At 48.9% G+C, this 26,812-nt stretch overlaps 1 protein-coding gene across 1 annotated transcript in view; it reads left to right on the top strand.

Annotated features, from left to right (window-relative positions):
* Nucleotides 1-26,812, top strand: part of LOC125435287 (exocyst complex component 4-like) — a 101,027-nt gene that overhangs the window by 28,319 nt on the left and 45,896 nt on the right. Inside the window, exons 3-5 of the mRNA XM_048501475.1 lie at nucleotides 5,926-6,062; nucleotides 12,870-13,025; nucleotides 14,473-14,651. Of these exons, the coding sequence (XP_048357432.1) occupies nucleotides 5,926-6,062; nucleotides 12,870-13,025; nucleotides 14,473-14,651 (472 nt within the window). The remainder of the gene's footprint in view (nucleotides 1-5,925; nucleotides 6,063-12,869; nucleotides 13,026-14,472; nucleotides 14,652-26,812) is intronic.

Below are 26,812 nucleotides of genomic sequence, written 5' to 3'. Positions count from 1 at the left end.
ATATAAATCCAAACTCTTCTCTTCTTCTTGAATAGGTGGCTATCAAGGAAGTCCAGGGTTGCTATGCAAATGCAGGTGATGACAAACCACCTCTAGTCGTCTTTCACCTTGAAAACCCTATGGGGTCACGGTGACCTGGTGGCACTTTTTCTTTCATTCATTCATCCTTTATTGGCATTTAAATGACACAGCGTAACTGGGTCTAGAGATAAATCTCACAATAGTCTACCTTCTGACTGTAACAATTTCTGCAAGAACCTTAGCAACCATCGTGGTAATCTCTGGAGCGCAATCATTTAGCAAGCATTGAACACCGCTGTCCTCATTCGTGACATCTCTGGAACGGGGTAAAGGGCTAATGAAGCCGTTGCGTGGAATTGCATGTCGCTGGCAGACGAGGAACTGTGTCAAGAGAGCTTGGAGAGCATGTCCACGTTTTCTCCTGCTGTGGAGTCTTCTGGTATCTCCCAGCAAATACTTTTTGAGGGAGGAATGTTAAAACGAGCTAACGTAAAAGCTGCACAATGCAAGGGAACATCTAAGGAGCAGCAGTGGCGTAGGAGGTTAATCTGGAGGAACCGGGTTTGATTCCCAGCTCTGCCGCCTGAGCTGTGGAGGCTTATCTGGGGAATTCAGATTAGCCTGGGCACTCCCACACATGCCAGCTGGGTGACCTTGGGCTAGTCACAGCTTCTCGGAGCTCTCTCAGCCCCACCCACCTCACAGGGTGTCTGTTGTGAGGGGGGAAGGGCAAGGAGATTGTCAGCCCCTTTGAGTCTCCTGCAGGAGAGAAAGGGGGGATATAAATCCAAACTCTTCTTCTTCTTCTTCTTCTTCTTTAAGAACCTTATTCTCTTCACAAGAAAAGAAACCAGGACATGCTGAAATCAGGCTGCTTCAGGTGAGCAACAGACTAGCAGCATAAAAACATCAATTCTGGGGGAGTTTGCAAGGCTCCTGGAGGTTTCAGATTGTGCCACAAGAAACTCTAGCCCGATGCCCTGGGGCAGCATGGAGCACCCAAAGTGCCCTTTTTGGTGCCTCACAAGTGGGACCTTGGCCCAGCAAGGCTTTGGATTGGCCACTGGAGATTTGATTGACTGTGGAGGGGTTTGCTAAAGGTGGCTGTGGTGACAAAAATCTTCACTGTGCAACTGAAGATGTGTTGTGGCAGCCATTTTGCTCCCCGTCCTGTGGCGGCCATTTTGGGCAGCCATTTTGTGGCTGCGTGCAGCACACTGTGTCAGACTTCTGAAGGTGCCCTTAAGCTCAAAGGTTTTTTTAGAAGTGGCTGTGGTAGCAAAGATCTTTATAGCGTGACTGATGATAAGTTGCCGCAGCCATTTTGCGACTGGCTTCTCCCCTTGTGGCAGCCATTTTGTGACTGGCTACTCTTCTCGCGGTGGCCATTTTAGACAGCCATGTTGTGGTTGTGTGCGCCACACTGCGTCATACTTTCAAAGGTGCCCTCCAGCTCAAAAGGTTTTGGGACCTCTGTCCTAGAAATTCTGTGTCGAGCATCACCAGAGAAAGCTGGGAAATGGGATGGATAGCTTTTTGGAGTCCTCACAGCATAGAGTCCTCCATCCAGGGATAGCCTACTAGCCGGAGGTGAGAAGCTGAGCCGGCCAGTGTAGTGCCCGGTCATGTCTTTCGCAGCTGGGGATAGAAGGATTGGGAGCCCCAGCAGCCTCTGGGGGGCGGAGGGGGGGCACACCTGGAGCAAGTGTTGTCTCTGGGCACTGTTTTCCCCCAATACACCTCTGTTCTTTTGCAGTGTGTTCAGGAGCAGCAGTGGCGTAGGAGGTTAAGAGCTTGTGTATCAGCCTGTCCTGGTTTCTTTTCTTGTGAAGAGAATAAGGTTCTTAAAGCTGTTCAGCCTTTTCTAGCCCCTCAACATAAACACCCAGCGGAGCGTTCACCTTGTGTATCTAATCTGGAGGAACCGGGTTTGATTCCCAGCTCTGCCGCCTGAGCTGCGGAGGCTTATCTGGGGAATTCAGATTAGCCTGTGCACTCCCACACATGCCAGCTGGGTGACCTTGGGCTAGTCACAGCTTCTCGGAGCTCTCTCAGCCCCACCCACACAGGGTGTTTGTTGTGAGGAGGAAGGGCAAGGAGATTGTCAGCCCCTTTGAGTCTCCTGCAGGAGAGAAAGGGGGGATATAAATCCAAACTACTACTACTACTACTACTACTACTACTCTTCTTCTTCTTCTTCTTCTTCTTCTTCTTCTTCTTCTTCTTCTTCTTCTTCTTCTTCTTCTTCTTCTTCTTCTTCTTCCTCCTCCTCCTCCTCCTCCTCCTCCTCCTCTTCTTCTTCTTCCTCCTCCTCCTCCTCTTCTTCTTCCTCCTCCTCCTCCTCTTCTTCTTCTTCTTCCTCCTCTTCCTCCTCCTCCTCCTCCTCCTCTTCCTCCTCCTCCTCCTCCTCCTCCTCTTCTTCTTCTTCCTCCTCTTCCTCCTCCTCCTCCTCCTCCTCCTCTTCTTCTTCTTCTTCCTCCTCCTCCTCCTCCTCTTCTTCTTCCTCCTCCTCCTCCTCCTCCTCCTCCTCCTCCTCCTCTTCTTCTTCTTCTTCTTCTTCTTCTTCTTCTTCTTCTTCTTCTTCTTCTTCTTCTTCTTCTTCTTCTTCTTCTTCTTCTTCTTCTTCTTCTTCTTCTTCTTCTTCTTCTAGCCACACCTGGGGGCTTGCCAACTGTTAGGGGACTGGCTGTTTGCAGTCTTGGGCAGACACCAGGACCAGGACGGTTCTCATTGCCCCGGCAGCCTGCTGTCCAGGACCAAGGGATTTGATTGGGCAGGAGTGGAATGGGCTTGCCGTGTGCCATCAATCTATATGCCTTTTGCCGCCATCCACGTGCAGCTCAGGACGAATGCTTCAAAGTGCCTTTGACGCCCGTCATCCTTCTCCAGGCCTTAATGCGCCCTACATGCAAAAAAGCCGAGTTGCGGCACCGGGCAAGAGTGAGGCTTCCTGATTCTTTTCAGCACATTGGAGAGGAGAATCGATCGCTGTCACTCACCGGTGAATCTGCAGCAACGGGATTATGGATCCGGGTCCTTCTGCACAGCTTTAATCTTAAAATCAATGTTCAGAAGGAAGCCGGGGGTGGGAAGGCAGGTAGGCAAGAGGCTTCTGGCTTTGACCGCAACGAGCTTTTGCGGCTTCAAATGCAAAGTGTCCAGCTGCGTCTCCCCTTTTGGATGACTGGAGCAAGCAGGGAGGGTGGATGTCTCACCTATCTCTGTCGACGACGACAACCCCCCGTGGAGGACTTGAGTTTGATATGTAAACACAAGCTGGCTTTGGAAGAAGCTTTGACTGCAGAATCACCCGGTCTAGGCTGTTGGGAGTGTCCCGGGATGGCACCAGACCCGGATTCAGCTTCAGCATTTCCCCAGGGGGAGGGGCTACAGCCTCAGTCTGTTACCTGTTGTTGGGATAAGTGCTCCTGGTAGTTGGAGATGATCCCTATTCGTAGTTAGCAGAGCGGCACGGGCGGCTAGAACACAGCGGAAGCCTGACCTCGTGCGCGCGCGTGCGCGTGATGGATCCCAATGTGCGGCAAGCTTACACAAGAGGTGGTTGACCGTTGTCTTCCTCTGTAGAGTCATCCTTGGTGGCCTCCCATCCAAGTACTGACCCTGCTTAGCTTCCAACTCATGGGGTCCCCAGCAAGAGGCTTTCAAGACACGTGTTTTGATGATGTGTTCCTGCATGGCAGGGGGTTGGACTTGATGGCCCTTGGGGGTCTCTTCCCACTCTAGGATTCTACGAGAAGCACTGTCTTCCTCTGCAGAGCCATGCTTGGTGGTCTCCCATCCAAGTGCCAAGTCTGCTTAGCTTCCAAGATCTGACAGGAGCAGGCAATACCATCCCACCTTCCCTCCCCTGAACCACATAACGGAACATGTACGAAAGAGGGGCTGGAGAGGTTGCCCTACAAGAAAAGGTTGAATGAACTGGGAACCTCAGTGACGGAGAAGAGATTCGTGGGAGATGGCCGCACATCGGACGGCTCCCAGTGCTGTGAAGGGCTCCCCCGCTCCTGTTGGGATAAGTGCTCCTGGTAGTTGGAGATGATCCCTATTCGTAGTTAGCAGAGCGGCACGGGGGGCTAGAAAACAGCGGAAGCCTGACCTCGTGCGCGTGCGTGCGCGTGATGGATCCCAACGTGCGGCAAGCTTACACCAAAGAAAGTCGGAGTCAGTTGTAGTTTCTAATCTAATTAAAAGAGTATTTATTATTTTTTAATTTTTTAATTTTTTATTTATTTTTCACATTTATATCCCGCCCAACCCCCGAAGGGCTCTGTGAACTCCATTCTGGATAGAAAGGTAGGTAGATAGAGTCACTCTACTATCCTAATCTAGCTGGATGGAGATGGATGCACGGAGCATCCATCCTCTCTCTAGGCATGGTAGGAATAAGAATGGAGAAGGGGTCGAGGAAGAAGCCGGAAGGAAGGAAGTCCCTGAGAGTATCAGTCTAACATCAAAGGGATAGAACCAGCATGATAGAGTAAAGTAAGCTGACCAGACATCCCGCTTTTGGCGGGACAGTCCCGCCTTCGAACTATTTGTCCCGCGTCCCGCGGGTTATTTAAATTGTCCCGATTTTTGGGAGGCTGCCGCACTGCCTTCTAGGGCGCAAGGCAGTGCGGCAGCCTTTCGCGCGCACGGCCGCAGGAGCATGGCCTTCTGGGGCTTGCCGTTTCCCACCCTGTCACAGGGTGGGAAACGGCAAGCCCCAGAAGGCCGTGCACTCCTGCGGCTCGCGTGCATGTGTGCGTGCGCAGCCGCCTACCCCCCCGTCCCGGTTCACAAAGGTGACCATCTGGTCACCTTAGAGTAAAGGTGTCAAATCCCTAGGTCCCTATCTAGCCACTAGCTCTCTAGTAAAAACCCCTCTGTAGGTTGAGGCAGGAAACAGCGTAACAGTGTAAAGTCCTTCACTTCCAACACCTGTCACATGGGATGAGCTGCTGCTAAGGACCCAGGCTGACCGGGTTGTCTGTCACAAAGGGGGACAAGGGAAGGGGAAAAGGCTTATGTCCTAAACAGAGCCAGGCGGTGTAGTGGTTAAGACTCTAATCTGAAAACCCTATGTGTTTGCCTTAAGCTAGCTGTGACTTGACTGCAAAAAAATGCCTCAAACCAGTGTTTAAGTACCGTACCGTATATACTCAAGTATAAGCCGACCCGAATATAAGCTGAGGCATCTAATTTTACCACAAAAAGACCTGGGAAACTTATTGACTCAAGTATAAGCCTTGAACTTGACTCAGTAGTAGCTAAAAGCAGAAGATTTGGGAGCCAGATGAGATAGAGTTGCTTAACAGAGTTGGCATTAGGGATGAGCAGCTTTCTAGCTCTCTAGGAACACAAATGAACCACTGTTTTCCTCCAAATGTAGAATAATTCTGGGATTCATAGCCATGCCAGCCTAAACTTTGCTTCAAAGAAAGTCTTTGTCTTCAGCAACATCAGTATGTGGCAGTAAACTACTGTATGAAGAATTGTATTCATCTAGAATGCAACGCGCCAATAACCCTTAGGAGAGAAATGCCTCGGTTTCTTTTAACACACACACACACACACACACACACACACACACACACACACACACACACACACACACACACACACACACACACACACACACACACACACACACACACACACTATTTGTAATGCTATGCAGGCTGTCCTTACAGCTTGTTTTTATGGCTCTCTGGTGAGTTAGAAAAAGAGCAGCAACATGCTTACCGGATCCCCACAGCAGCCACAGCTCCGGCCGCCATCTTGGAATTACCGTATATACTCGAGTATAAGTCGAGGGGGGCTTTTTCAGCACTAAAAATGTGCTGAAAAGTCGGCTTATACTCGAGTATATACGGTAATTGTATTTTTGTGTTTGTTTCTCAGAGCACGGTGATTGTGGAGAAAACCATCCAGGACCTCATGAACCTGATGCATGACCTGAGCGCGTACTCGGACCAGTTCCTCAACATGGTGTGCGTGAAGCTTCAGGAGTACAGGGACACCTGCACGCTGGCCTACAGGTAAGTCGTGCTTTGGGTAAGGCTGGACCAGAGTTAGCCTTGCCGAAGAGAGGAGGTTGAAGCATTGTGGGATTTGTAGTCTGGGAGGGGGACTGAGGCCTCTGAAATTCCGTGCAGTGAGACCAGGTCCAGTTCTCCAAGCAGCTGTTTGTGTGTTTATGTGTGTTAACCGAGTCAAGGCACTTGCAACCCTTTACTGGTTTAGGAGCGTGGCAAAGACTTTCCTCTTTCCTCCAGGCATTTGGCAAGCCTCTCTGGAAGCCCCCCTATAGATGCTGGTCAGGGGGGTGAGGGTGGGGATGAGGGGTGGGAGCAGGAGGAGGAGGAGGAGGAGGAGGAGGAGGAGGAAGATACTTGGTTTTTATACCTTACTTTCCTCTACCTTTAAAGAGTGTCAAAGCAGTTTACAAACATCTTCCCTTCCCCTCCACCCAAAAGACAGGCGGGACTGAGAGAGTTCAGAGAGAACTGTGACCAGGAGGCTCCACATGTAGGAGCAGGGAAACAAATTTAGTTCACCAAGTTAGAAGCTGCCACTCATATGGAGGAGTGGAGAACCAAACCCAGTACTCTTAACCACAACACTACACTGGATCTGTGGTCGAGTGAGGAGGAGGAGGAGGAGGAGGAAGAAGAAGAAGAAGAAGAAGAAGAAGAAGAAGAAGAAGAAGAAGAAGAAGAAGAAGAAGAAGAAGAAGAAGAAGAAGAAGAAGAAGAAGAAGAAGAGGAGGAGGAGGAGGAGGAGGAGGAGGAGGAGGAGGAGGAGGAGGAGGAGGAGGAGTTTGAATTTATACCCTGCTTTTCTCAGTCATAAGGAGTCTCAGAGCAACTTACATACTCCAGTCCCTTCCTCTCCCCAAAACAGACACTTCTGAGGTGGGGGTGGGGGCTGAGAGAGTTTCAAGAAAACTGGTTGGCCCATGGTCACCCAGGAGGCTTCATGTGTAGAAGCGGGGAAACAAATCCAATTTACCAGATAAGAGTCCGCCATTCATGTGTAAGAGCGAGGAATCAAACTCGGCTCACCAGATTAGAGTCCACTGCTCTTAACCACTCCACAACGATTGTCTGTGGAGTGTGGCAGATAGAGTGGCCAGCTAGGACTGTGAGAACCCGGGTCTGGATCTTCACTTCTGACATGTATGTATAGTCCTTTCCATTACTGAATGCAGTTAGAAGAAGAAGAAGAAGAAGAAGAAGAAGAAGAAGAAGAAGAAGAAGAAGAAGAAGAAGAAGAAGAAGAAGAAGAAGAAGAAGAAGAAGAAGAAGAAGAAGAAGAAGAAGAAGAAGAAGAAGAAGAGGAGGAGGAGGAGGAGGAGGAGGAGGAGGAGGAGGAGGAGGAGGAGGAGGAGGAGTTTGGATTTATACCCTACCTTTCTCTCCTGTAAGGAGATTCAAGGTGGCTTACAAGCTCCTTTCCCTTCCTCTCCCCACAACAGACACCTTGTGAGACAGATGGGGCTGAGAGAGTTCTGGAGAACTGTGACTAGCCCAAGGTCACCCAGCAGGAATGTCAGAGCGCGGAAACACATCTGGTTCACCAGATAAGCCTCTGCCACTCAAGTGGAGGAGTGGGGAATCAAACCCGTTTCTCCAGATTAGAATCCACCTGCTCTTAACTGCCACACCACGCTGGCTCTCAGCCACCTGAATAACTGAGCTCCGGCCAGCTCCCCATGGACTGCAGCCTTTTTTCCCAGCGCCAGGGTGCGAGCATTCTAGCCGTATCATTTTCCAGGACTATTAGCAGTCCTTTGGGTTTTGGAGCCCTTGGAGGCCCGACTGCACCCCACCACCTCACGCAGATGTCTCCTGCGCACAAGACGTCAAGCTGTGGGAGAGGCCAGGCCGTTTGCCACGATGCCCCGTCGCCTGTGTGTGTGGTGGGCCTCTTTCCTGTCCCCCCCCCCCCAGGAGCCCGATACGACACAGCACCGCAGATGGCTCTTTCTGTGGTCCATTGAGCCCGGAACTAATTATTAGATTGTCAGGTTGGTGGTAATGATTAACCCCATTAGTGGAACAGGAAAAATTGCAGAATGAGTTGCTGGGGGTTGGGAAAGGGGCAGGCTGCGTTCAGATGAGTGCTTTCTGCTATAGCTGTCAGCATCTCGGGGCTATCTGCCGTTTTGTCCCGTTAGCATTATCCTCATGCATCTGCCGCATCAGAAGAGAAGGTGAAAAAAAGAACACACAAAGTATTGTTGAAGGCTTTCGAGGCCGGGTTCAACTGGTTCTGGTGGGTTTTCCTGGCTGTGTGGCCGTGGTCTCGTGGATCTCGTTCCTAACGTTTCGCCTGCATCTGTGGCTGGCATCTTCAGAGGTGTATCACAGAGGGAAATCTGAAAGAAGAAGAAGAAGAAGAAGAGTTTGGATTTATATCCCCCCTTTCTCTCCTGTAAGGAGACTCAAAGGGGCTGACAATCTCCTTGCCCTTCCCCCTCACAACAAACACCCTGTGAGGTGGGTGGGGCTGAGAGAGCTCCGAGAAGCTGTGACTAGCCCAAGGTCACCCAGCTGGCGTGTGTGGGAGTGTACAGGCTAACCTGAATTCCCCAGATAAGCCTCCACAGCTCAGGCGGCAGAGCGGGGAATCAAACCCGGTTCCTTCAGATTAGATACATGAGCTCTTAACCTCCTACGCCACTGCTGTTACACACTGGAAACAGTGTGTAACAGACTTTTCTCTGTGATACACCTCTGAAGATGCTAGCCACAGATGCAGGCGAAACGTTAGGAACAAGATCCACCAGACCACAGCCACACAGTCTGGAAAACCCTCCAGAACCAGAACACACAAAGCTTCCTTACACCAAGAATCAACCCCCTGCAATGCAGGAGGACACAATGAAAGCACTCCTGACAGGTGGCCACCCAGCCTCTCTTTAAAAACCTCCAAAGGAGGAGACTCCACCACACTCCGAAGTAGTGCCTTCCACTGCTCAACAGCCCTTACTGTCAGGAGGTTTTTCCTGATGTTTAGGTGGAATCTCTTTTCCTTCACCTTGAACCCATGACTCCTGCTCCTAGTCTCTGGAGCCACAGAAAACGAGCTTGCTCCCCCACCAACATGGCATCCCTTCAAATATCTAAACGTGGTCTATCATGTCATATCTTAACCTTCTCTTCACCATAACCTTCTACTTCACCATATAAAGCAGTGGTGCGACCGCACTTGGAGTACTGTGTCCAGTTCTGGTCGCCGCATCTCAAAAAGGATATTGAGGAGATAGAAAAAGTGCAGAGAAGGGCAACAAGGATGATTGAGGGACTGGAGCACCTTCCCTATGAGGAGAGGCTGCAGCGTTTGGGACTCTTTAGTTTGGAGAGGAGGCGTCTGAGGGGGGATATGATTGAAGTCTATAAAATTATGCATGGGGTAGAAAATGTGGACAGAGAGACATTTTTCTCTCTTTTTCACAATACTAGAACCAGGGGGCATCCATTGAAAATGCTGGGGGGAAGAATGAGGACTAATAAAAGGAAACACTTCTTCACGCAATGTGTGATTGGTGTTTGGAATATTTTGCCACAGGAGGTGGTGATGGCCACTAACCTCGATAGGTTTAAAAGGGACTTGGATAGATTTATGGAGGAGAAGTCGATCTATGGCTACCAATCTTGATCCTCCTTGATCTCAGATTGCAAATGCCTTAACAGACCAGGTGCTCGGGAGCAACAGCCACAGAAGGCCCTTGCTTTCACATCCTGCACGTGAGCTCCCAAAGGCACCTGGTGGGCCACTGCGAGTAGCAGAGAGCTGGACTAGATGGACTCTGATCTGATCCAGCAGGCTCTTTCTGATGTTCTTAAGGCCATTGCTTTCCCATCCTGCATGTGAGCTCCCAAAGGCATCTGGTGGGCCACTGCGAGTAGCAGAGTGCTGGACTAGATGGACTCTGGTCTGATCTAGCAGGCTCTTTCTGATGTTCTTAAGGCCATTGCTTTCACATCCTGCACGTGAGCTCCCAAAGGCACCTGGTGGGCCACTGCGAGTAGCAGAGAGCTGGACTAGATGGACTCTGGTCTGATCCAGCTGGCTTGTTCTTATGTTCTTATGTTCTTATACTAAACATCCCCAGCTCTTTACTGATGCGAGTCCAGATGATACTTGGGAGGACCACAATGTCAATTCCTTGCCACACAGCAGGACTTGTGCTCCCAGGTGCCCCTACCAGGCAAATCAACATTCACAATCTAGGCCTCAGTGCGCCATTCAGGAAGCAAGTTTCTCGTGCGGCTGCCCTTGTTGAGCAATTCCTCCAAATGCGGCAGGAAAGCAATGTCCCAAGCAAGATGGAGATGACGGCCACATAAACACGGCTGCTATTATCGCCCGTCACGCAGCACCAATTCCCTTCTGGAGGCATCCTTCCCATTCCACCTTCGAGTCTGCCCTTTCTTGAATTATTAGATCATCTTTGAAGCCAGAAACGCTGCGCTGCTAATGCTGATGTCCAACAGGCACACTGGATGAAACAAACCTGAGAAATGCCTCTCCAAACTGCAATACCGAGGAGGAAATAGTTGTATTTGTTAAACTGTGAAATAGACGCCCCGGAGAAGTCGCAGCCTCATCTCAGTTGTCATTTCAGACTTGAGTAGTCTAAGTGTACTGGCGGACGTACCTAGCAAACGGGCCTTCGTTGACAAGAAAATGGGGGGGGGAATAGCCCAATTGGTCTCTCCCATCTCAAATGACTACAATTTTCTGATATTGTTTTTAACAGAGCATACTATGAGGATCCTTTGGATTTTCTGCAGTATAAGCTGTAGGGTTATTTGTCATTCAAGGCATCCCGCACTCCCGGCCGCCATTTTTATCTAGTTTTTAATTTTGCCTTGATTTTTTTTAAAGAGGGGCTGTAGCTCAAGGGTTGATAGTTTAGAAGATGGGAAAGCACTTTGTTCCAGAGACTAGCTGAAGCTGAAATGGAGACTTTGGCTCTGGGATCCAGCAGCCATTTGAAAACAAGACTTTTCATTTCGCTTTTGGCAGAAGAAACCAAGCCAACCGGTTAATGTAACTTACTAAACTTTGGGGTTTCAAAGAATTCTTTGCCACCATGACTAATTCTCGCAAAAGCTGCTTCTAAAAAGACTTGTGATAAGAACATAAGAACATAAGAATTAGCCTGCTGGATCAGACCAGAGTCCATCCAGTCCAGCTCTCTGCTACTTGCAGTGGCCCACCAGGTGCCTTTGGGAGCTCACATGCAGGAGGTGAAAGCAATGGCCTTCTGCTGCTGCTGCTCCTGAACACCTGGTCTGCTAAGGCCTTTGCAATCTGAGATCAAGGAGGATCAAGATTGGTAGCCATAGATCGACTTCTCCTCCATAAATATGTCCAAGCCCTTTTTAAAGCTATCCAGGTGAGTGGCCATCACCACCACCTGTGGAAGCATATTCCAAACACCAATCCCACGTTGCGTGAAGAAGTGTTTCCTTTGATTAGTCCTAATTCTTCCCCCCAGCATTTTCAATGGATGCCCCCTGGTTCTAGTATTGTGAAAAAGAGAGAAAAATGTCTCTCTGTCCACATTTTCTACCCCATGCATAATTTTATAGACTTCAATCATATCCCCCCTCAGACGTCTCCTCTCCAAACTAAAGAGTCCCCAACGCTGCAGCCTCTCCTCATAAGGAAGGTGCTCCAATCCTTCAATCATCCTCATCATCATCTTAATAATTAATCACTGTCAACGACCAGTACAAAGAACAATAAAAATCACTACAACAATGCCATCTGTGTGACCTACGTATATATAAAAGAATTGGCTAAAAGTACACTTCTACAATAAATGTAGTCTACACTAGATTCACACAGAAGAATTTTTTTGAAAATTCTTTGACGATTACTTGAAAATGCTTGTCAGGCTGAAAATAAAATTAAAACTAGTTTATTTTCTGGTAAAAGAAATGCATGTTCTAAGTTTACCGAGCTCCATGCAAATGCGAGTGACTGCACGTGTCGTTTGATTATTCTTGTCTGAGAAAAAATAATTGAGTCTGGTTTTCAGAGGCGTACCAGGGGTAAATGGCGCCCGGAGACAAATTGTCTCCAGGACGCCCCCCCAAGGGGTGGGACTTCCTGCTCCCCAAGCCCCACCCCCGGCCTCAGTGCTTATAAAAGAAGGTCTCCAAGGCCGGGACTGCAGTCTCTTCTGGCCTGCCCGGAGGGGGGGAGGAAGGGAGTGGGGAGTCCAGGGCGGGGTTGAGGGCAGTTGGAGGCAGCAGGACGTCCTGCTGTCTCGTCGTTTTTGCATGCCTCAGACGGGGTCAAGGCACACGAAAACAATGAGACAGCAGGACTTCCTGGTCACATGGGGGGCTGATTTTGCTCCCCCCACATGACCAGAAGAGTGGCGCCTGGGGACAAGGGTTACCCCTTGTCCCTAGGCAGATACGCCACTGCTGGTTTTATTTGACCTACCGGGAAACCTATCCACTAACAGTGCAATAGATCCTTCTTCAATTTTGTTATAAAAGACCCAATTTAAAAATACATGTTTGATTGATTCAGGTTCTCTTTGTGGTCTTGTGTGTAACCTTTGCTCAGAGGGAATTTTCTTAAATTTCCTCTCCAATACTGCAGAGGGAGAGGTCTTACTTCTAGCCGGTATAACCACCCTTCTGGCTTTATTATCCCTGTGGTCTGCAGAGGCCCCAGAATCTGTAGCTGGGACACATAATTCTGCACGGGTAACTGTTTTATTTGTAATGTGAGCCACAGTATTAAAAGGTCAGAAGTCTGTCCGTAGCCAATTCAACCTGCCCCTTAATGTCACTGTTGCTGATTGTATTTAGGAGTATTGTTCAGTCGGATGAAAAGCTGGTGATCAGCGCGTCTTGGGCTAAAGACGATGACATCAGCCGCCTCTTGAAGTCTCTGCCCAATTGGATGAACATGGCCCAGCCCAAGCAGCTGAGACCAAAGAGGGAGGAAGAAGATGATTTCATAAGGTATGTGTTTCCGGAGGCCCTTTAAAATGAGGCTAATGTCATGACCCTTTGGTGTCTTAACCTGGATCCTGCCATATTTCTGCCTACTTAATGCTTACTGCCATAACTCTGTCTGCTTAACACTTAATGCTTAAGCAGGCCTGGGAATGTTTCCTTGTACCAGAAAAGCTACGATATTTTCATCCCAGTTCTCACCGGCTGAGGAATGTGTGCGCCTATAAATATATAAATATAAAACAATACTTTCTCACTACAGCAGAGGGAAAGGGGCATTATAGGCCTAAAGTATCTGTGCCGTGGGATATAATACTTTATCTGTTTTTATATACTCAATTCTGACAGCTAAATGCAAGGCTGAAACCACGGCCTTGCCTTGATTGGGTCTTATATGACGGCGCTTATAGAGCCTACTGATTCTTTGAACATATAGGATAAATCATCTTGGGATTGCTTGTTACCAAGAAGTAGATTTGAACAGCTAAACGTTCCCCCTGGGCATTGTAGCGTACTTAATAATGCGTGTTACTTTAGCCGATGAGTCAGGGTTTGACCGGCTGACCTTTAGATCAATTTTGCCAGCCCTTTTTGTCCAGCCAGCTCTCTCCTCCCACCCCACCCCCGCTGCCACCTCCAGGGACAGCTGGAAAAACCTCTTCATGAGCTACTGAGCTGTTTGAGAAATCCCTGGTGATAAATGAGAGGCCTGTTACCATAACTTACCGGAACCCATTAGGAAAATTATGTTAAGGAATTCTCCCCCTTGCCATGTTGTCTGGAGCCAATCTGTTGAAACTGATTTAGTGCTAGAGGGGAAAAAATTATTTTTTTTTACTAGCCTTCTGGATCAGACCAGAGTCCATCTAGTCCAGCACTCTGCTACTCGCAGTGGCCCACCAGGTGCCTTTGGGAGCTCACATGCAGGATGTGAAAGCAATGGCCTTCTGCTGCTGCTGCTGCTCCTGAGCACCTGGTCTGCTAAGGCATTTGCAGTCTGAGATCAAGGAGGATCGAGATTGGTAGCCGTAGATTGACTTCTCCTCCATAAATCTGTCCAAGTCCCTTTTAAAGCTATCCAGATTAGCGACCATCACCACCTCCTGTGGCAGCATATTCTAAACACCGATTCCACGTTGCGTGAAGAAGTGTTTCCTTTGATTAGTCCTAATTCTTCCCCCCAGCATTTTCAAGGGATGCCCCCCGGTTCTAGTATTGTGAGAAAGAGAGAAAAATTGAGCATCGGTTATGCTTAAAAGTCCCCCCAGACAAATCTGATTTTTGAGGAAATGAGGGTGGGACCAACGTAGACTGAGATGAACTGGCGTGGAACCAGTGGGGGTTCAGATCAAGCCACGTGGCCTCCTGCCCTGTACAAAAAGTAACCGAAGAGGTCCTTTTCTCGGCTCTGCCCTAGGATGTATGATTGTCGTTCTCATTCTCCGTGTCCTAGGACTGCCTTCGGCAAGGAATCCGAAGTCCTCATTGGGAACCTGGGAGACAAACTGATCCCTCAGCAAGAGATCCTTCGTGATGTCAGTGATCTGAAGGCCTTGGCCAACATGCATGAAAGCCTGGAGTGGCTGTCCAGCCGCATGAAGGCCGCCTTCTCCAACCTCCCAACGGCACAGAGTGAGTACCGTCATCTAAAGATCAGACTGTACGACCAGGAATACCAATCTCTCCTGAGTGCTGCACAAAGCTCCTGTTCCCCTCTATATTTTGGGATCGCCCCCCCCCACCCGAAATCTGGCCCTGCTGTATTTTTAGAACAGCTTGTTAATTATAAGTGCAGATGGGTCATGACAAAAGCAAGGTGCAACTCATTCCCCTCTGTCTATCTTCAAGGTCGTTTCCTTAACATCCCACAAAGTGAGCGTTGCTGTCGGTGCTGTCCCAACGCTATGGACTCAGTCCCTCAGATCCTGCTTTACTGTTCGAGGTATAATGATATTAGAACCGATCTGGGAGCTTTACTACCTCTTGAATTTATGTTTCTCTCAGACAAACTAAAAACGTCTTTGAACAGCCCTCACGTAGAAATTTCTGAAGCAGTTGCTACATTTTTAATCCATGTTCTACATGATATATAACAGTGATCCTGTTCTTGTACTCTGAATGTATGGTACTTCTGGTTTATGCCTAAAGGTTTTTGGATTGGATTGGATTGGATTGGATTGGATTGGATTGGATTGGATTGGAGTAGCCCAGGGGTCTTCAAACTATGGCCCTCCAGATGTTCATAGACTACAATTCCCATGAGCCCTACCACTTGGCCATGCTGGCAGGGGCTGATGGGAATTGTAGTCCATGAACATCTGTAGGGCCACAGTTTGAAGACCCCTGGAGTAGCCTCAAGAGAAACGGACAGAAGGATAATCTTACTGGGTCAGTCTCTGTGACCCTTTGACCAGTGCTGATGGTCAGCATCTGCTTAGGGATCTGCAACCTGTGGCTCTCCAGATGTTCACGGACTACAATTCTCATCAGACCCTGGCAGGGGCTGATGGGAATTGTAGTCCTTGAACATCTGGAGAGCCACAGGTTGCAGACCCCTGGTTAGAATCACAAGTGCTCTAGTGTTACAGCCCTTGACATGTGGGCCGGAGGAGGCAGGAGGGATGGATGAGGGAGGTTGCTAGAGGATAACATGGAGGGGCAGAGAAAGAATCTTTGGAGGGCAGATCAGTCAGAATCATCAAAAAGGCGACTCTTGGTTTTCCGGGCTGTGTGGCTGTGATCTGGTCGTTTTTGCTCCTAACATCTGTGGCTGGCATCTTCAGAGGCACGTTGCGGTAAGAGGTGTTTCTCTCTGTGACAGCCAACACATCTTACCTCTGACGATGCCAGCCATAGATGCAGGGAAACGGTAGGAACAAAAACCCTCAGGCCACGCCACACAGCTGGAAAACCCATAACAGCCAGTGGATCTTTCTCACAATACTAGAACCAGGGAGCAGGGAGAACCAGGGAGCATTCATTGAAAATGCCGGGGGGAAGAATTAGGACTAATAAAAGGAAACACTTCTTCACGCAACGTGTGATCGGTGTTTGGAATATGCTGCCACAGGAAGTGGTGATGGCCACGAACCTGGATAGCTTTACAAGGGGCTCAGACAGATTGATGGAGGAGAAATCGATTTATGGCTACCAATCTTGATCCTCTTTGATCTGAGATTGCAAATGCCTTAGCAGACCAGGTGCTCAAGAGCAGCAGCAGCAGAAGGCCCTTGCTTTCACCTCCTGCATGTGAGCTCCCAAAGGCACCTGGTGGGCCACTGCAAGTAGCAGAGAGCTGGACTAGATGGACTCTGGTCTGATCCATCAGGCTTGTTCTTATGTTCTTATGATTCCGGCCTGACAACCTTGGCTTCATATCCTGTTTCCATTTGCTGTTTTTCTTGTACTTTTTGTAACTTGTTTTTGCTATTGGACTCCATGGAAAAGAGTTGTCTGTAATTTTTATTTATTTTAAACGTCTGAATAACACATACATAGAAAGATGAAGAAAAAGTCCCAATCTAGTCCCCATAATACTAATACTAAATGAAAAGAAGAAGAAAAAACTTACAGAGACACCTACAACGTTTGATGTCGCCATGCTGTTGATACTCAAACAATGTAGGTTTTTAAACTGAAACATATTGACGTTCGATTGTTTTATTGTGAATTATGCCGTGATGGTGTCGTTTGCCACCCTGAGCCCAGTCTACCAGGGTAGGGTGGGGTATAAATTTGGAATGAAGTAAAAAGTATGCCCTGTTGTTGGCCCTCTAGAGCAGGGGTCTGCAGCCTACGGCTCTCCAGATGTTCATTATTCTTATTATTACTGTTGTTGTTGTTGTTGTTGTTGTTAATTGGTGTTAAGGAGCAGCAGTGGCGTAGGAGGTTAAGAGCTCGTGTGTCTAATCTGGAGGAACCGGGTTTGATTCCCAGCTCTGCCGCCTGAGCTGCGAAGGCTTATCTGGGGAATTCAGATCTGCCTGTACACTCCCACACACGCCAGCTGGTTGACCTTGGGCTAGTCACAGCTTCTCGGGGCTCTCTCAGCCCCACCTACCTCACAGTGTGTTTGTTGTGAGTGGGGGGAAGGGCAAGGAGATTGTCAGCCCCTTTGAGACTCCTGCAGGAGAGAAAGGGGGGATATAAATCCAAACTCTTCTTCTTCTTCTTAATTCGGTTTATTGGCCATGCTGGCAGGGGCTGATTGGATTTGTAGTCCATGAACCTCTGGAGAGCCGCAGGTTGCAGACCCCTGCTCTAGAGGAACAGGTCCGTATCTGAGACAGGATGCTGGACTAGACAGGTCTAATCCCGCAGGGCTCTTCTGATATTCTCAGGTTCTTGTGGCGGCGTCCTAAATTCCAATATCCCCTTCACAGCGAGGATGACACCATTTAAGTCATTCACGCTTCTCCGGCTGTATCAAGATTTGGGATTAAGACTGTTTTTGAAGCAGTCGAACGCCATCCTGACTGGGATTGGCGACTTTACAGCCAGCCTGTCGAAGCCTCCCCGTCTGTCCCCCCCCCCAACCCCCGTGCAGATAAAAATTCAATAACCTTTCTTCCGCACGTCTGCCACAATTATCACTCATTTAAAAGCAGCCGGGCTAATGGAGTGCTTTATCGGGCCCGGCAGTCTCTGCCTTGTTCATTATTTAGTGTTTGCTAAGCTGATGACACGTCCACAGCCTTCCCCTTATCTGGCCTCCTTCAGAATTGGATTTTTTGTATTTTTCCCCAAACCGGTCAGATAGGACACACTTATTTTTGTCTTCTCCCCCGGCCCTTTTCAAAGAGTGCGAACTTCTTTCTTCGGAATCACCGTTTTCGAGGCCGCTGTTGTGTCAGGTGGCTGAGAAGGGGTCGCTGGAGTTTTTATTCTTCCGTAAATTCAAATTTGAGATCTGCCGCTTCCCCGCAGAGGAGAATTACTTAGAGGTGCGGGAACAAGCGTAATGTTGTGGTTAAAGTGTCGGGCTGTGTGTGTGTGTTAAGTGCCGCCGAGTCGCTTTTGACTCACGGCAACCCGGTGAATCAATTTACTTTAAAACGCCGTACGGTTAACAGCCTAGCTCAGTGGTGGCGAACCTTTTCGAGACCGAGTGCCCAAATTGCAACCCAAAACCCACTTATTTATTGCAAAGTGCCAACACGGCAATTTAACCTGAATACTGAGGTTTTAGTTTAGAAAAAACGGTTGGCTCCGAGGCATGTGTTACTCTGGAGTAAGCTTGGTGGTAGTCGGTGGCTTTGCTTTGGAGCAACCGTGCAACTCTTCCAATGGGTGAATCATGACCCTAAGAGGGTTTACTCAGAAGCAAGCCCTTCTTCTTCTTCTTCTTCTTCTTGGCCACCTCAAAAGAGAAGGAGAGAGGTGAGGTATAAATCCAAACTACTTCTCCTCCTCTTTCTTCTCCTCCTCCTCCTCCTCCTCCTCCTCTTCTTCTTCATGTGAAGGAAAGCAGGGACATGGGCATGTAATTCTGTTCACCCTTAGAGGAATCCAGCCCTGTGTTTCTGTCTGAGTCACTGTGCTAAACACATTTCCTACTTGAAAGCCCAATGGTGGCTCATACAGGGGTACGACGGACATCTGAGGGCAGGTAATTCCACTGTGTCTCAATACTGGGAGTACTTGAATCTCCAGTGGGAAAAGATGGCAGAAATGACCATTTTTCCCACCCGCGGCAACAGCTAAAATCGGAAGGAATGAGATTTAGAACAGTGAATCATGCAGAGATGCAGAGGCAACCTCTCGTTCTGTTTGGGCGCTTTAGGACTGTAGAGGTCTTTGTTTCTCCCACTTCGCCAGCTTCCCGGCCCCCCACAGTTTGGGAATTACTGCTTCAATGCCTCTAAAGACAATAGTTTAAGATTAGCCTGTAATATTGTACAAAGAAACTTCAGACAGTCACGCAAAGCATAAGAGGGGAGACAGTAGAATTGCTGTCTCTCTCTCGAGAGAGAGAAATCAGAGCAGGCAGGAGTGGGGCAAACGCTTCTACATGCGTGTCGATATGCATAATCCTGTGTATACCCAAAGATTTATTGTGCCCAGCATAATCGCTCATTATGTTTGCTGTTGCTGTGTCTTCCGCCTCCTTAGGAAGGATTACAGGTGTTTTGGGGTTAAATCAACCTTGAATGTTTCTGCCTGCAAAAGGAAAAAAGAAACCCCCGAATTCTCCCGCTCCACATCTTAAGGCAGGCTTGTGGGCAGGTGCTTAGTCCAGAGGTGGGGCACAGTCCACCCATGGGAAATGAGATCTTGAGGATTTCATAGAATCATAGAGTTGGAAGAGACTCCAAGGGGCCATCAACTCCAACTCGCTGAAATGCAAGAACACACAATTGAAGAAGGAGGAGGAGGAGGAGGAGGAGGAGGAGGTTCTACTGAACTTGAATATCGCTCAGCTGCAGAGAAGGGTTCGTTTAGTGGGTTTTCAAGGTGACCTGGAACTCCTTAAGAGGCAAAGCCGGTTCATAAGTTCAATCCGCTTGGGTTCCAGGTGTCCCTTGAGACTACACAACTTCAGAATGCAGGTCATCAGTTGTAGGTTTGTCCAGGCATGGCCAGGAACATCTTCCACCGTGAAAAGCTCCCTGTCAGGCTATACTCGGCCTTATCCCTGATGGGTTAGCTTTCCAGACGAAGGCTCCTGTCCCACATTTTGCGTGGTACATACCTAGGAGGTCAGCTTCTTTTAAGAAATGGCACACAGAAGCCACAGTAAATGAAATAGGAAGCCACCGTGGTTCTCAGAGACGTCAGGCGCAGCCGGCAAGTTCTTTTGTCATATTAGAAATAAAGACGTGCTGCGGATGACAGAAGGGCAGGCGAGTGTCTTCTTTCCTTGCGTAGTAAGCGGACCTGGCAGCTTTTGCCTGGGGAGAAGGGAAGCAGCTGCTCGTTTGTCAGGTGACGACTGGTGACCATTGTTTGCAGCTAGGGAGCGAAGCAAGGTGGGCAGTGAGGTCCTCAGCGACCCACGGTCTCCTTCCATCACAGCTGGCCGATCGGCAGTTTCCGTGCGCTCCCCTAGCAGACGGCCGGCTGGGAAAGTGGCAAGAGAGGAATCAGCACCTTGGAGAGCTCTCAAGAGAGGAATCAGCACCTTGGAGAGCTCTAATCTGACAAGGCAAATCTCTATGGGGACTGTGCAGAAGAGAAGGGAACGGGTAACCGATGGAGTTCTGTGGAGGTGTACCAGGGACATTGGCGCCCGGGGCAACACCTGCTCAGGGCGTCCCGCCCCTGCCCCCCCCACACCCCACTGACTGAAGAAGAAGAAGAAGAAGAAGAAGAAGAAGAAGAAGAAGAAGAAGAAGAGGAGGAGGAGGAGGAAGAGGAGGAGGAGGAGGAGGAAGAGGAGGAGGAAGAGGAAGAAGAAGAAGAAGAGGAAGAAGAGGAAGAAGAGGAGGAGGAGGAGGAGGAGGAGGAGAAAGAGTTTGGATTTTTACCCCCCCCCCTTTCTCTCCTGCAGGAGACTCAAAGGGGCTGACAATCTCCTTGCCCTTCTCCCTTCACAACAAACACCCTGTGAGGTGGGTGGGGCTGAGAGAGCTCTGAGAAGCTGTGACTAGCCCAAGGTCACCCAGCTGGCGTGTGTGGGAGTGTACAGGCTAATCTGAATTCCCCAGATAAGCCTCCACAGCTCAGGTGGCTGAGCTGGGAATCAAACCCGGTTCCTCCAGATTAGATACATGAGCTCTTAACCTCCTACGCCACTGCTCTTAGCCACTACGCCACTGCTGCTCCCTTAGCTGGCGGAGGAGGGCGGCGGTGGTCCCAGGCAGCTTGACGGGGCCTGGTCATGCCAAGGGGCACCCAGAGGGCCAGTGACAGGCGCCTTCAGGAGCAGCCCGGCCAAGAGTCTGCCATGGGCCCACCAGGCACATCTCACCACTTCTTCCTTCTCACCACTTCTTCCTACCATGCCTAGAGAGAGGATGGATGCTCCGTGCATCCGTCTCCATCCAGCTAGATTAGGATAGCAGAGTGACTCTATCTACCTACCTTTCTATCCAGAATGGAGTTCGCTAATAAATACTCTTTTTATTAGATTAGAAACTACAACTGACTCCGACTTTCTTTTGTGTAAGCTTGCCGCACATTGGGATCCATCACGCGCACGCACGCACACGAGGTCAGGCTTCCGCTGCGTTTTAGCCCCCCGTGCCGCTCTGCTAACTACGAATAGGGATAATCTCCAACTACCAGGAGCACTTATCCCAACAGGAGCGGGGGAGCCCTTCACAGCACTGGGAGCCGTACGATGTGCGGCCATCTCCCACGAATCTCTTCTCCGTCACTGAGGTTCCCAGTTCATTCAACCTTTTCTTGTAGGGCAACCTCTCCAGCCCCTCTTTCGTATATGTTCCGTTATGTGGCTCAGGGGAGGGAAGGTGGGATGGTATAGCCCAGGGGTAGGGAACCTGCGGCTCTCCAGATGTTCAAGAACTACAATTCCCATCAGCCCCTACCAGCATGGCCAATTGGCCATGCTGACAGAGGCTGATGGGAATTGTAGTTCCTGAACATCTGGAGAGCCACAGGTTCCCTACCCCTGGTATAGTCTGCTCCTGTCAGATCTTGGAAGCTAAGCAGACTTGGCACTTGGATGGGAGACCACCAAGGACGGCTCTGCAGAGGAAGACAGTGCTTCTCGTAGAATCCTAGAGTGGGAAGATACCCCCAAGGGCCATCAAGTCCAACCCCCTGCAATGCAGGAACACATCATCAAAGCGCTTGACTTGAAAGCCTCTTGCTGGGGACCCCATGAGTTGGAAGCTAAGCAGGGTCAGTACTTGGATGGGAGGCCACCAGGGATGACTCTACAGAGGAAGACAGTTCTTCTCGTAGAATCCTAGAGTGGGAAGAGACAACACAACAACCTTTATCAGGCATATTAAAATAGGCTCCAGAGCGTTACAGACATTTCTAAAGTACAAATCAAAAGTACATTCAAAACACAGACAAACTGTATCTAGCATTGGACGTTACTTAGAAAATTCTGTCACTTGAAAAGAAACTTTGCTACTTTTTCCAAGAGCCTCTGTGTCATTTAACAAAAGCTCCACAACAGAGTTGTCAGAGTCTCTTTCAGATTTGTCTAAGACCTGCCCAGGAGAGAAATTCCTAATGCCCACATATCTCGGACAGTCAAGAATAATGTGAGCAAGAGTCTCCACTTGGTTTTTACAGTGTGGACAGACCTGATCCTGGAGAGGGATAGATAGGTAGCGACCCTTTGTAACGGCCGATGGGAAAGTATTGCATCTGGCCCTTGTGATAATCCATCTCTGTTGGGGTTCAGTTAATAGTTCAAGATATTTGGCTACGTGCCCCTGTTCTGGTACTCTCCTGACAGAAAGGGGTGAGCATGATTTGTTTGCTTGGCAAGTTGGAAGAGACCCCCAAGGGCCATCAAGTCCAACCCCCTGCAATGCAGGAACACATCATCAAAGCACTTGTCTTGACAGCCTCTTGCTGGGGACCCCATGAGTTGGAAGCTAAGCAGGGTCAGTACTTGGATGGGAGGCCACCAAGGATGACTCTACAGAGGAAGACAACGGTCAACCATCTTCTTCTCACTTGCCTTGAAAGCCCCTTGTTAGGTCACCCTAAGTCAGCTGCAACTTGACTGCGCCCTGCATGCCCGTGTAGTTCAGGAAGGCCGTGGAATACCCCCGGCCCTCTAGTGCCCCTCCTGGTGTCTCACTTTTGAGAAAAACCTCCGTCTTCTGGGGGTGGGGATTCAGGGGAGAAAACGGGCACGGCCGTTGTTAGTTTTGCTCTCGGCCTTCCCTGAGTCAGCGAGGGAGGCTGTTCTTCCACCGGCTGCTAAATCCTCCAGCCCCGGAACCTGCTTCCCATCTTCATGCAATCAGGGCTTGATTATGCTGATTGCCCCCAAATTAATCAGCACCGCTTGTCCCGGGGATGTGTCATCTGCAGCCGGAGCACATCACATTCTGGGGGGGAGAGAGCTGTGCTCTGACTCCTGGCGTCACCCCTGCTCGCCTGCTGTTTACGTTTTTCTTTTTGTGGAAGAGCTCTTTAAATCGGCTTTTCCAGCTCTTCTGCTTATGTTGATCATGAAGAGCCATGAAATGCCAGACCCATACCATACTCTCTCTAAGGTTTCTGCAGGGATGTATTGCCCGAAGAAGAAGAAGAAGAAGAAGAAGAAGAAGAAGAAGAAGAAGAAGAAGAAGAAGAAGAAGAAGAAGAAGAAGAAGAAGAAGAAGAAGAAGAAGAAGAAGAAGAAGAAGAAGAAGAAGAAGAAGAAGAAGAAGAAGAAGAAGAAGAAGAAGAGGAGGAGGAGGAGGAGGAGGAGGAGGAGGAGGAGGAGGAGGAGGAGGAGGAGGAGGAGGAGGAACTTGGATTTATATCCCCCCTTTCTCTCCTGCAGGAGACTCAAAAGGGCTGACAATCTCCTTGCCCTTCCCCCTCACAACAAACACCCTGTGAGGTAGGTGGGGCTGAGAGAGCTCCGAGAAGCTGTGACTAGCCCAAGGTCACTCAGCTGGCATGTGTGGGAGTGTGCAGGCTAATCTGAATTCCCTAGATAAGCCTCCGCAGCTCAGGTGGCAGAGCTGGGAATCAAACCCAGTTCCTCCAGATTAGATACACGAGCTCTTAACCTCCTACGCCACTGCTGTTCCCTAAGGCGGAAGCAAGGGAGGAAGTCCCTAAGAGTATCCATCTACATCAAAGGGATAGAGTCAGCATGATAGAGTAAAGGCGACAAATTCCTAAGTCCCTATCTAGCCACTAGCTTGCTCGTAAAAAAAAACCCCTCTGTAGGATGAGGCAGGAAACAGCGTAAAGTCCCTTTCTTCCAACATTGACCTTGTTTGTCATCCAGAAATCTGACCACCCCACCCCCACCCCCACACACTTCCTGCAGCTGGAATTTTGATTACACCACCAACTGGGTCACACGTTTGTGTGACATTTCTCCACCTGCAGGGCAAGGAAGCTGGCAGGAGGAAAGAGAAAGTGGGACACGGAGCAATTAACATGATCGTAACCCCAGGCAAATGCAGTGATCCCAGGGTGCCCAGTCAGTCTCCAAGAGAGCAGCATGTTTGAGACCTTGGAAGGGAGGCTGGCAGCTCCGTACATCTAAGATTGGGAAGTTGCTTTCTGGTGCTTGGCGGTCAGTAACCCTGACATCAGCCTCTTCCTAAACCCGCGCCCAGCAGCTACCCATTCTCTGCCAGAGCGGAATGTGTCTGATGCCAGGATCATAGAGTCATAGAGTTGGAAGAGACCAGAAGGGCCGCCAAGTCCAACCCCCTGCAATGCAGGAAGTCACAATTGTTGGGATAAGTGCTCCTGGTAGTTGGAGATTATCCCTATTCGTAGTTAGGAGAGCGGCACGGGTGGGTTAGAACCCAGCAGAAGCCTTACCTCGTGTGCGTGCGTGCGCGTGATGGATCCCAATGTTCGGCAAGCTTACACAAAAGAGAGTCGGAGTCAGTTGTAGTTTCTAGTCTAATAAAAAGAGTATTTATTAGTGAACTCCATTCTGGATAGAAAGGTAGGTAGATAGAGTCACTATGCTATCCTAATCTAGCTGGATGGAGATGGATGCACGGAGCGTCCATCCTCTCTCTAGGCATGGTAGGAAGAAGAATGGAGAAGGGGTCGAGGAAGAAGCCGGAAGGAAGGAAGTCCCTGAGAGTATCAGTCTAACATCAAAGGGATAGAACCAGCATGATAGAGTACAGGTGTCAAATCCCTAGGTCCTGATCTAGCCACTAGCTCTCTAGTAAAAACCCCTCTGTAGGTTGAGGCAGGAAACAGCGTAACTGTGTAAAGTCCTTCACTTCCAACAACAGTCAGAGCACTCCTGACAGATGGCCATCCAGCCATCTCTCTTTAAAAACCTCCAAAGGATACCTGGCAGAGTCCCATGACAATCCTGAAGGGCGTCATCTCTCTACTTGGGGGCCGTGGCCCCAACATGCACAGGGTTAGATCCAGCTTGATTCTTCACTCTGTCTTACCCTCACCTTCTTCGTTATTTCAATCCCCGTCCCACAAGGCTGTTGGATGTGTGGGTGCCGTGAACCCCAGCATGGCCCTAGACAAAAGTGATGATCTCTAGGGGAAGGATGACACTTTATAAAAACGTTAACCCCAGGATGAAATCAAGTTATTGAGAATCGGTATACTGAGGAAGATACCTCCGAAAATGCATTCAGACGCGTGGTGCGATTCTATACAGGATTCTCAGTTTCAATGCACCATCTATGTATGGACTCAAGGCATGGGATATACTAGCTCTTTTGTGAAGTTCCATTTGGGAATCACATGCTGCCACAGGAGGTGGTGACGGCCACTAACCTGGATAGCTTTAAAAAGGGTTTGGACAGATTTATGGAGGAGAAGTCGATCTCTGGCTACCAATCTTGATCCTCCTTGATCTCAGATTGCAAATGCCTTAGCAGACCAGGTGCTCAGGACTAGCAGCAGCAGAAGGCCATTGCTTTCACCTCCTGCATGTGAGCTCCCAAAGGCACTTGGTGGGCCACTGCGAGTAGCAGAGAGCTGGACTAGATGGACTCTGGTCTGATCCAGCAGGCTAGTTCTAAAAAAGAAAGAAAAAAAAGAAAGTGGAAATGTAAATATTTCTTGGAATTCATAATTTTGAAGTCTCATATGGACTTTTGGATACATACTTGACAAATGATATGATGAAAATTGTATATTGACATTGTTTTATTGACACTGGCACTTTACATAAATGTATTGCACTTTTGACTTTCATGAGTATGAGATTAGAATAGGGTTAGTATGAGCATAATTGTGTTATTATTTATATGAAAAATAATTGAAATAATAACTTTGTACAAATGGATGTTTGAATCATTTATTACAATTGGTATATGCATATAAGTCCAAGTTAGTGTGCCAATTTGGTTGTTCGTTCCTAGACAAAAGTGAGTCAGATCCAACCTATACTCTAAGATGCAACATACGGTAGATACGTTGCATGGAACGGTCATCATTAAAGGATTTTCTGTTTAAAACAGATCCAGTGTGTCAGATCTGGTGACAGTGAGATATAAAGGCTCAGGAATTTTCATTCTTGTATCTGAAGAAGGGAGCTTTGTTTCGAAAGCTGGCTCCCCCCTCCCAATCTTGTTGGTATCTAAGGAGCTACTGGACTTGAGAACATGAGAACATGAGAACAAGCCAGCTGGATCAGACCAGAGTCCATCTAGTCCAGCTCTCTGCTGCTCGCAGTGGCCCACCAGGTGCCTTTGGGAGCTCACATGCAGGATGTGAAAGCAATGGCCTTAAGAACATAAGAAAGAGCCTGCTGGATCAGACCAGAGTCCATCTAGTCCAGCACTCTGCTACTCGCAGTGGCCCACCAGGTGCCTTTGGGAGCTCACGTGCAGGAGGTGAAAGCAATGGCCTTCTGCTGCTGCTGCTCCCGAGCACCTGGTCTGTTAAGGCATTTGCAATCTCAGATCAAAGAGGATAAGGTTGGTAGCCAATGGGCTACCCACCTGAAACAGTATCCAACTGACTGGCCTCCGTTCCCCTTCCTCTCTCCTCTGTCCTTGTTTTTTTACAGTCTATTTATTGGTTCTATATTTTGTATTATTTGTCCATTCGCTGTCTGGTTAATTATTATAAATAACTAAGGTACTTTGACATTGTATTTATTTTTATTTATTGTTTGGATTTGTAGACCGCCCCATCCCCAAGGGGCTCTGGGCAGTGCACAACAACATCAACATATATACAGTGTATAACAAAGGATC

This window comes from Sphaerodactylus townsendi, linkage group LG06, assembly GCF_021028975.2.
Source record: "Sphaerodactylus townsendi isolate TG3544 linkage group LG06, MPM_Stown_v2.3, whole genome shotgun sequence".
NCBI classification, from domain to species: domain Eukaryota; kingdom Metazoa; phylum Chordata; class Lepidosauria; order Squamata; family Sphaerodactylidae; genus Sphaerodactylus; species Sphaerodactylus townsendi.
This window is presented reverse-complemented; position numbering and strand designations above follow the sequence as displayed.